Genomic DNA, 11,484 nt, shown 5'->3' on the forward strand with positions numbered 1-11,484 from the left:
CAATTTTAACAAACCCCTAGACAGAGGTAGGTCAACTTTTAACATCCAACCCTAGACAAAGGTGGGCCAAATTTTAACACCCATCCTTCATCACATACTCGACCAAGGTTTACTTTCTATGCATCTGCCAAACTTGCAAGCCATCTTCTGTGCAGAGAGAGGAAAGGGGGGGGGGGGTGTGGGGGGCTTGGGTGTGGTTGTTTCTCAAACATCAACAAATCGCACTAAATGGGCTAAGTCATCTTTACTTCTCTACCTTAAGTTAAAAATGTTTACCCTTGCAAGGCACACCAAAAACAAGAGCCATAATAATCAAGGATTATTGTGGCTCTCTCTCTCTCTCTCTCTCACACACACACACACCAGTACTCTTTACCCAATGACAACATAAATAGTCGGACTGCACCAAACCATTACTTGTTTTTGGCCATTCTGAGAACACAAAAATAATTGCCCACTTGCCCACAATTCCCTTTAGATTGGAACCAGGCATGACCAATAAACAAGTAACACAGATCCACGGACATGTAAATAACATTAGACTCAGATAGTTCTGGAAACTTCAAGTGATGTACAATCCTAAAGATCCAGATACAATAGTGCGTGGAATAGCCTTTAATCCCAGACATCTTCATGTAAGAGATATTAAACTCATCGTATTGTTCATCATGATAGGAGTTACATGCTTGCCCGGAACAGTTAATGTTAAGCATCAAAACTCATGTATTTTCCAAGCAGCAGCAAGTCAGTTAAATTATGTACTCTTCTTTGTTCAATGCTTAAATTAAACAATGTGTCATCCATATGACATAACACATGGTGGCCCAAACATAACAATGTGGCATCCGTATGGCATGGCCCAAACATAACATTGTGTCATCCATATGGCATAACACATGATGGCCCAAATGCTAAAAAGAGAGGAGAAAAGACTCCCATCCATTTCTCACAAATGAGACGTTGGGAAAGCTACTTATAATGTGCAAACATAGATCAACATGAACAAGAGGGCCCATTCATAGATACACTCAAAACAACTATAAGCTTATCTCTGTGCTGTCCACTGCAAAGCCATTCTAAACATACATAGTGGGAATTTGAAATATAAATCACTTTCTACATTCTAAAGGCCTTAAAGATCGTAATGGAAGCTTGCACAATCCCCACGAACCTACAACTCACTTGAACACCATGGAGCTGATTGTTTGGCGCTGCAATGGGAACAGCTGGTAAAATTTTAGCATCTCCTCTTATATCTATCATTATACCTTTTGAGATGCATATGAGTTGACAATAGATGGTCACAATATCCATTACTCAAGAATTGACTATTTCTTGTTACGCTCCTATGTTCCAACAACAGCTTCTGCAAGACGCTTTATAGTAACTTCAACTTGAAACCCCTCATTGGCAAAGAAGCACCTTGGAATAAGGAGAAAATCTATTGAGTTAAAATTCGTTTTCTTGAAGGTGTGGCTCTGTATTGTACTTGCCAGAGTGAGTTGCCTTTTGTCAATCTTAACTTCCATTTGGTATGTGTAAAGCGCCCCCGAATCAGGGGGCAGGAAAGAAGATATGTACACAAGTTTCCCAAAACCTTCCTCATGAGCTTGAAACAGAAATAATGTGTCGTCCCCTTCAAGGAGCATGTAGTTGTCACTCAAGGAGAGTGATACAGTAAACCATATGTCATAACAAAAGGGCAGTGTTCTCACATCATGGCAATCCTGGAAGTGAAAGCTAAAGACATCCAGAGGGCCGTTAAAGCTACAGTCACCAAGGGGGCAGTCGTGAGGAGCAAAGAGGCATCTGAGCTCATGAAGCTTTTTCGCCCCATACGGGAGTAAGCCTGTGGGGCATCCCTGATTGTAGAACCTGCACCGCACCCTCAGGGACTCTATGATCTTCTCTAGCCCCAGGTTCCTGATCTTCCCTGCAGGCTCCGAGCATGAGGGGCACTTGCTGCTCATCTTCTCTGTGCAATCACGGCAGGCATAATGCCCATTGCAGCACTGCTTGCATGCCCCGACCATATCATGAGAAAATTAAAGGGGGGGGGGGGGGGGGGAGGGGGGGGGGGGGGGAAGTTAACACCTAGATGACATTGGCACATACATGTGACAACGCAATCTCAGAGAAAGTGCGTGCATAACAACGGAAATACCTGGAATATAGGGGGAGAGAGGACCTCCATACAGACGCTGCAATCCAGGGTGTCGAGATCGAAAAAAGCAGGGGTAGCATAGGTGTGGTCGTCAGTTGTCTCGTCCGATCCAAGAGGGACAGAGGGACGCTTGCACCGGCTGCTGCTGGATGGCAGGGCGCCGCCTCTTCCAACTCCGTCTTCGCAATCGTCGTGGGTCTTGAGGCGCTTGGGGGGAGGCGGGGCCTCGATTGGGCACAGCATCGTTGAAAACCTCACCATGCCTCGCTTTAGCACATCAATGGGCGCATGATTGAAGATTTTCAACGACAAATCCCTGCGCTCCGCCCATCGAAAGAAGACATAGCATTCTTGAACTGAAGGAAGGGGGGAGAGAGAGAGAGAGTACATATTTCCCAAAAAAAAAAAGGATATATATATTTACAATTAATTAATTAGTGGTGGGAAGATTTAAAAAAAGTGAAGCACGTGAACCTTAATGCAATGGCACTGGTGATTAAACTTACGCGTTGTAGTGAGCAGTTCGAAATACATCAACGTCTGCCATTCCTGATCCCAAGCAAGTAATCATGCAACCTAATAAGGCCACGGACAATGGAGGCCTGCAAGGTGTATGAAAGAACTGCAGAGTAAAGTGAGTAGAATTTTTTCTCGTAAGATGTTCCAATCCGATGATCAAGTCCAAACTCTAGTTCCAATCCATTGATCAAGTCCAAGTTCTAGTTAGAGATCGATGTCGCTGAAGTGTAGCGACCAAATCCAATGTGGTGAGTGTCTGATGATGCTTTCACATGTATCTGCACACTTGTTTGTAGTAGATCTGACAATACTACTTCAAAAACCAATGAAGAACAGTGCAAATACGGACCCCGAAGATGTCTACAGAAAACTGAAAACCATGCAAACGAGTCCGGAATGAGAGTCTGACCGAAAAACCTTAGTACAAAGTACTTCACACTTCACGGTCCCCTTTCTTCTCCCAGAAAGGCTCCTTGATCTGATTCAAGAAGACATGTGACTCGGGGTGAAGGGTAGGCAATAGCACAAGGGCGAGGAACGTATGCTCTGATACCAAATGTTGGAAATAGGGTTGCCAGAGTATGCGCGCGCACACAGTGGAGAAGCTCAAGGAAGCACACAATGAGATGATAGATAGATAATGAATGTGTTCTATTATACAAAGACGATACGTATACCCCAAGATGGGTGTATACTAGCACGAGGGAAAACCCTTCTAAAGATGGAAAAAGTGCCCCGACTGGTCCTAGTTTGTTCACACACATCATTACCAAATATGACTACAATGATAATGGGTAAATGATACTATTTTTTGGAGATATATAATGAATTTACGATAGTACGAAGCAATCAGAAAATTGTTGAAATTAATATTTGAATTTCATGAAGCAGGAGAATCAAATGGATAAAGAACGAAGCTATACTTTCAAAAATTAGGGTAGAGTCCAAGGTGGAGAAAGCTCTACCTAATGCCTCAAGTCTTCTTGGCAAGAGCATCCAACTCTCCATTGTTTGATGATGGCTTACCAACTATCAGAGTGAAGTGTAATAGATCATGGCACATCACAATGTCTCCATTTGTGTGCAACAACAATACAAAAACAAAGATCAAATCTTACTCTTGCAAGAATAACCCCCGCACAACCCTCAACATCCATAGACCCTCTTCCTAAGGGTATAGCATCTTTATGTCAGAGGTCCCCCATGATGAAGCTTGTGCTCCAAGAACCCCTCTTTGTGACCAACCTCACAAAGGAGAAAAAAAGGTTCATATCATCAAAACTTTGTCACCACTAGCATTAACATTGACCACAACACCAAAGTTCATCATTGTAGTTGAAAAAGGTAAATCCATTGACATGAGCTCAACATCGACAAGCCCTTTATTATAGACCTAAGCATTATCATCAACGCTACCCAAACCCAGAAACACCAATGCTTCCTCACAAGCTCATGCCAAGAAGGGTACCAAACCTTCAGCTCCACCAAAGAAGGTAACTCCACCATGAAAATCATCCACATATATACAAAGTATCAAAAGATGGGTGGAAAAATATCTTCTTGTAGCTCAAGGCTACTACAAGGGTGGTGATCCAATTTGGCTACCTCGTTACCGACCTAGGCCATGCACTCAACACAAACTAAAAAGAAGGGTACTCAAATGCCAACTCTTCCACAAACCCATGGGAGACCAACCACAGCCTCTACCAACTCAAATGTTGTGGGTTCCAAACCTTGCAAGTTCAAGGATAATATGAAGGTAATGCCAAAGTGTGGATTCGAAAAACAAATCTATAAGACCCCCTACCAACTCAAACATTGTGGGTTCCAAAGAACTTGTTGGCAAGTTTAGGGATAGTATTATGAAGGTAATGCTGAAGTGTGAATTCTTTGAATCCATAAGACTCCCTAAGACTGCACAAAAAAAAAAGAAACCTTAACAATAATGGCGCTTTAAGACCCCCAAAGACTACAACAACAAAAAAAAAAACCCCAAAAAAAAGGAAACCTAAACAACAACGGTGCCAACTCTCCCTATCCAAAATGCTGAGAAAAGATGAGTACTCCATGCTCAAGGGTACCATGAAGGCAAATCCATCAAGATGGGTGCCTAAAGAAATCAACAAAAATAAAGCCTCAGCAGTGAGACAAAAGCACTCAAAGGCTCACATAATGTGGAGGCCAAAGAATAGTAATATGTAGACAACAACACTCTCCTAAAAATAGAGGAGTGTTCGAAGCATGTATCGTCGGGGCTTGCCTTTAAGCCATAAATGTAACTTCCCTATGTGGGTGCGCTAGCTCGTCCCATCGTGTCCTCACTCTATAGTCACATCAAAATGCTTCTTTGCCCCAATGGGGTAAAGGGAGACCTCTCTGTCCTAGATGGTGGCAACAAGAGATGGTCCTTCATGATGGTTCTATTTACTTGGCATCCCTATTCTTTGGGAGTCAACAATATTACATGGTTTTAAGGCATGGCAGAGCGAACTTTACTTATAGCTATGCCCACACCTACAATCGAGTTAGGCAGCTTCTGTGGCTCGAGGGATTTGGTGTTAGCATTGGGTATAGAGGCAATGTGGAGATCAATGGGTGGTGGAGCCAAAGGAGAGGCCATTAAAGGTTTTTGCTAATTTGAGGAAGGTCTTGGCGACGATGGATTGTACCATGGGCCGGGCTTACACCCTCCACATCCAAAAACATACTTAGACAATTGTTGAATGATGAGGCTTAATGCAGGTGCTTAAGACTCTGATGACATGGCAATGTGAGCCTACATGATGACATGGTAATGTGAGTCTATGTGATGATGTGGTACTGTCTTTTTTATTTTTTTCCCCAAATTTTTTGGGTGATGATGTTGCAACATGAGCCAACGTGATGATATGGCAACATGAGCCTATGTGATGATGTGGTACTTTTTTTCAAGGGGTTTTTTTGTCTCAAGTTTTTTTGTGCATGCGTGTGTGTGTGTGTGTGTGTGTGTGTGTGTGTGTGTGTGTGTGTGTGTGTGTGTGTGTGTGTGTGTGTGTGTGTGTGTGTGTGTGTGGAAATTTTCTCCAAGGGAGAGGGTGTTTCAAAAATTTAGGGGAAGAACTTTGTGTGTGCGTGTGTGGAAATTTTCTCCAAAGGATGGGGTGTTACTAAAATATAAGGGAAGAATTTTAAAGTTTCAAAGGGGGAGAAAAATTAAAAGGGCCTAGGGGGGTTGGGGGATTGAGTGTGTTTGAATACATGTATGTGTGGGTGCACATGTGGGTGAGTATGACTGTGTGTATGTGATGTGTACTTGTAAGTGCATGTGCGTGTTTTTAGTTCGTAGGTTTGTAGGTTCGTAGGTGCATGTGCATGTTTTTAATTTTTGGTTTTGAGTTTTTTATTATCCTTGGGTATATATGTATGTATAATTTACAAGAAGTGCTACGTTGTATATGTATAATAGGGTTTTAAGGTTTTGCCTTACTGTGTGGCCTCACTAAGTAAAGGTGTATTTGCTTGATGTCGCCATCATCTTTACTTACACGCTTGATTGAGCTTTGTCTTTCAAACTCTAGCTAGCAAGTGGGTGTTGCACTTGTGGTGCACACCACAAGTATTGTGGGGTCATGGTTTCTCTGATGGTTCCACGAAACTATGCGCACATCACTCTTTAGGGTTTGACACCATGGGTGACTCTTCATTGATAGGAACATGCATGGGTAAGTCCACTACACATGGGCAAGGTATTACCTCTTGCTAGTTGGCAAATCCTCTGACTTCTCTAATTGTAGTGTCGGCACATAAGTCAAGGTGGAACTTATTGTTCTCCATTTGTGCTTAAGCTTTAGGGTTGGCGTCAGAGGTATGGCTCTTGGTCTCCAATCTATCTTTGGTTTGGTATTTTATGGCATGATTGGTGGAGGCTTGTCATGTGGATTTTCTTGACTTTGGAACCCAAGTAGGGGCTCCCTTCGTAGAAGCCTCGTGTTTCTAGTAGCTTGGTTGTGGGACCCAACAGAATGTCGGTTTTGCTAGACTTGAACTAGCATTTGAGGCCACCACTTAACTGGATTTGGAGATCGGGGTGTAGTCCACAAGGTTTTTGGGACTCAAACAAAATATTTTATGTCATAAAAGCCTTGATCTTTTAGCATCTTGAGGACAAGGATCCAATGGGGCTCGAGGTGTGGGTAAAACTCTGTTGCTTAGGACTCCCACTTGGCAAATCTTCACTCATGGGTAGGCTTTTGACTAAATGGTGGTTTCTAGGTTTTTGCTTAGGCATCGTACTTTCCTTGGTAGATCTTTGCTCATGGGGTAGGCTTTTGAATAAATGGTAGCATCCAGGTCTTTGCTTGGGCATCATACTTTCCTTGGCTAGTGAGGGTACTCTTGGCTGCCCAGTCCTTCTTGGTGACCTCCCTAAAATATTCTTGGGGTTATCATTTAGGGAGTGGTCATCGTCTTTGCCAGCAAGGTTTTGGATCTCCATAATGGTTTGAGGGGGTGGTCAAAACAAGCGAGGCGAGAGTGTTGTGTAGTGTTTAGGGGTTACATTAGGTGATGGTTTCGAGGAAGAGGCTTGGGGTGTTGATAAGTTTAGGGTGTCCTCATCCACCAAAGGTACGATAACCATTCCATTGAGATGCTTGAGTGTTGCAGTTATTTTCTACCAATTGACTACACAATCATTGGTAGTTGCAATCCATCCCCTCCTAAGGATGTGTGGGAGGTCATTTAGCTCCAAGATAAAATTCAACTCTAAAATAATCAACAACCATAGATTGGGAATTACTTACTATAGTAATGGTGCAAGGGGTAATGAGGTCCATACTTCTTCCCAAGTCAGAACGTTGTGGCTAGCCCTGGTGTCAAACCAAGGTAGGCCATGTAGCTATATGGTATTTTTAGGGAAACACTAACTCAAGGCAAGCTAATTACCGCTAGTTCTATTTTGAATATGTCAAGCATGAACAGGGATGTGATTTCAACACCATCCAATCGTGTAAATTTTGTCCCAAACTTCTGTGGAAGAGTGTCCATGGTTGCCATAACGTGAATCTAGTCCTGAGAGTTAGCAGGCTATGAGAGGGGCTCATATTCTTGGTCCTCATCTTCATTATTTGTTACATGCTATGCATATATCGGTTGACATGGTGTGAGCTTCTACATTACATGCTTGCAAATATCGACTGAAGTGATCTGAGCAGTTTTGTTAGACTCATTGGTGAGAATTCCTCAACCCATGGGATGAGCTTCCCTATTTTTAAGTTTATTTCTAAGGACTAGTTATACGATCACCTTCTAAGAATAATACTCTCTTTTACTGTAGGAGGTCATTTAGCTCCAATATTAAATTCAACTTTAATATAATCAACAATCATAGATTGGGAATTGTTTACTATCGGGTAATGGTTGCGAGATTGTGCGAGGGATGGGTGGCCTAATAAGGTTCATGTCTCCACGCCTTGCTATCAACCAAGGTGGGCTACATAACTAGATGGTCTTTTTGGGAAAACACTAACTCAAGGCAAGCTAATTCCACTGTTGGTTTTGTTTTGAATACGTCAAAGCATGAATAGAGGTGATTTTAACATCAACCAATTGTGCAAAGCTTGTCCCAAGCTTCTATGGAAGAGTGTCCATGGTTGCTAGAATATTAATCTAGTCCTAGGATTTGGTAGGCTTCAAGAGGGGCTCATATCTTGGTCCTCATCTTCATTTATTACAAGCTCTATTAGCACATTCATCCCTAGTTTCTGCTCATATTTGGTGTCCCTTTTGGTCCCTTTTCATGGCGTGGATCTCTACGATTGGCGTGTTACACCTGCCAATGCCACCCCACCCACCCTTGCTTCTGGTGGTGTGACTCAGGCACAGATTGATATTTGGCAGGCAAATGATCATCGTGTGTTCTCCTTTCTGATGTTGAACTATCAGGATTCTATTCTCTCTCATGTGCATACAACAGACGTTGCACATGTGTTCTCCTTTCTGATGTTGAACTGTCAGGATTCTGTTCTCTCTCATGTGCATACAATAGACGTTGCACATGAAGTTTGGAAGGCATTTGCAGATCTTTACGAGATTAAGTCTTCGGGACGGATTTTGGCTTTGGAACAGCTTATGAACTTGTCAGTTTTTGCCTTTCCATCTTTATCTGCTTTCATCTCGAAGATGAAAGATCTCCGAGATAAGCTTGCTATTTGTGGTGGCAAGGATATCTCTACAGAGGATATGGCTATTTGGCTTCTTTCCAACCTTCCAGAGAGATTTCATGCTTATTTTTAGTCTCTTGTTTTTTATCCTTGTCCTATTCCAGTTACTTGGGAGGAAGTTCTCCCCTCCATTATGCAAATTGAGTCTTGCTTTGAGGAGCGGACTGGCACCTCTAGTGGTTCTGATGGTGGAGATTTGGCTACACAAGATAAAGGGAAGAATCAACAGAAGAAAGGGAAAGAGGGGGTTCTGACAAGAACTCCAAGGATAACGACAAGGATAAAGACAAAGACAAAAGCAGATCTTCCAAAGACAAGGACATCGAGTGTCATTATTGTGGCAAGAAGGGTCATAAATCGCCCCAATGTCACAAGAAGAAGCGGGATGAAGAAGCAAAGAACTCTTCCTCTACAGTGGTGTCTCAAACCAAGAAGGATGATAGTATTCTTCTATTAGCAGGTACTCTAGGACCATTATGGAAATGGCCCATGCTATGCTTGAGCATTCTTCATTATCTCGACGTTTCTGGGCTGAGGCAGCTTCTACTACTGTCTACATTCAGAACAAGTCTCCTACTATTGCTCTTCCAAATAAAACTCCATATGACACTTTCCATGGTGAGAAGCCCTATGTTGTTTATTTCTGGGTATTTGGTTGTTCGGCATATGTACATGTGCCTAAGGAGCATCGCTCCAAGTTGGACTTGAAGTCTCAGCGCATGACTTTTCTCAAATACAGCACTGTGTCCAAGGCATATCGTCTATATGATCAGCAGGCCGGCAAAGTTGTTGTGAGCCGTGATGTGGTGTTCGATGAGACTTCTACATCTTCAGAGGGGCTGGTGAGCTTCTTTTTCCTCTGCCTCCTCCTCCTCCTCCTCCTCCCTCTGCTCTGTTTCACATCCAGCTGTGGATTCTCAGTTAGATGATGATGACTCTGCTCCTCCTCCAGCAAGTTCGAGTGGATCTGTGCTTGGATGGCATTTTCAAACAGTTCGTGATTATGGGTTACATGAGCTTCCTTCTACTCCTCTGCCTAGTTCTCTCAAGCCATCTTCCAGAGTTTTAAGGAAACAAATTCATGAGGGCAACATGTTTGTTAACTATGCTCTTATGTCCTCTATCATTTATGGTTCTTTTGATCCCACTTTTGTGGACGAGGCTCTTTCACATGAGCCTTGGCGTCGTGCTATGCAGGTAGAGCTAGATGCTATTGAATGGAATGGCACTTGGATTTTGGTGCCTAGGCCACTGCAGCGTAAGGTGATTGGTGTGCGCTAGATCTTCAAATCAAAGTTCCAAGAAGCTGATGGCAGCTTGGACAAGCACAAGGTGAGGTTGGTTGCCAAGGGTTATGCTCAGCGCCATGGAGTCGACTTCGATGAGACCTTCGCTCGACAGCCCAAATGACTACCATTCGCACCGTTCTTGGTCTTGCAAGACATCATAGATGGCCCGTATTCCAAATGGACGTCAAGTCGACTTTCCTAAATGGAGAGCTTACACAGGAGGCCGCTGGGATTTGTTGTTCCAAGCAAATAGGATCAGGTGTACCGACTGAAGAAAGCTTTATATGGTCTGAAGCAGGCTCCGTGGGCAGGACATCATAGATGGCCTGTATTCCAAATGGACGTCAAGTCGACTTTCCTAAATGGAGAGCTTACACAGGAGGTTTATGTTGATCAGCCCGCTGGGATTTGTTGTTCCAAGCAACTAGCACACAGACAAGGGAAAAAAGATGGATTTTCCTATTAGCTTTGCTATTTGATAATTGAGTGATGCTAAAATCACTTACACAATCAAGAGAGAGGGTTTAGCTATGGTATACATTGTGAAAAAAATTCTACCATTACCTTTAGCTAACAAGTTTGTTTTCTTTATGATTTGTCAAGATTTATTATATTTGGTGAACAAGCCTTGAGCATCTGGAAGGAGTTTGATTTTAGAGTGGTCCCTAGGAAAGGATCAAAACTTGTTCATACAAATAATTTATCACGGGTAACCAATGGAGAGCCATCGGCGGATGCTTCATTGTTCCAACTTGAACTGGTACCAAAATAGGAGAGAAAATTGTCAGATTTCCATAGGAAGTAGTAATCAACAAGGATAGGACTAGAAGACTACATATCAATTGATAGTAGCTAGATAAATGTATAAAAGATGAAAATATAACATTTTGATAAGATGTGTGTGCAAGAGGATGAACTCCTCTCCATTTTAGAACAACCATGTGTAAATGTAGCTAGTGGACATTATGTTGTTAAAACCAAGGCACAAATAGATATGTATAACACTTTTGGAAATGCGGCATCAACTTGGTTAGTCGTGTACAACAAAGACAACAACACAGGCATAACACATATAGTTTATGTTTGGAATTTATTTTAATAGTATAGGTTATTTATTATACATGTACCTACTTATAAAACTATACATAAGTTATATATAGTTTTAGATCTTTAAAACTAAGTTTTTTAATTTATATGCTCATATTTAATTATTTATATAGCTACACCAAAGCTATATAACTATCGAGATAGTTTATATTTATATTTATTTATTAACAAAGTTATATATATATATATATATATATATATATAT

The 11,484-nt window shown here is 42.1% G+C and overlaps 1 protein-coding gene across 1 annotated transcript; it reads right to left on the bottom strand.

Annotated features, from left to right (window-relative positions):
- Positions 1-993: 993 nt before the first annotated feature.
- LOC147603834 (putative E3 ubiquitin-protein ligase SINA-like 9) lies at positions 994-2,537 on the bottom strand. The gene is made up of 2 exons (XM_086796205.1): positions 2,165-2,537; positions 994-2,012 (listed from the first exon to the last, which is right to left on the bottom strand). Exons 1-2 carry the CDS (start codon positions 2,423-2,425, stop codon positions 1,347-1,349), a joined length of 927 nt encoding a protein of 308 aa, XP_086652331.1. The 5' UTR covers positions 2,426-2,537; the 3' UTR covers positions 994-1,346.
- Positions 2,538-11,484: the final 8,947 nt, after the last annotated feature.

Source organism: Cibotium barometz, chromosome 63 (assembly GCF_041138505.1).
Source record: "Cibotium barometz isolate CiBa-2024 chromosome 63, ASM4113850v1, whole genome shotgun sequence".
In the NCBI taxonomy this organism is placed as follows: domain Eukaryota; kingdom Viridiplantae; phylum Streptophyta; class Polypodiopsida; order Cyatheales; family Cibotiaceae; genus Cibotium; species Cibotium barometz.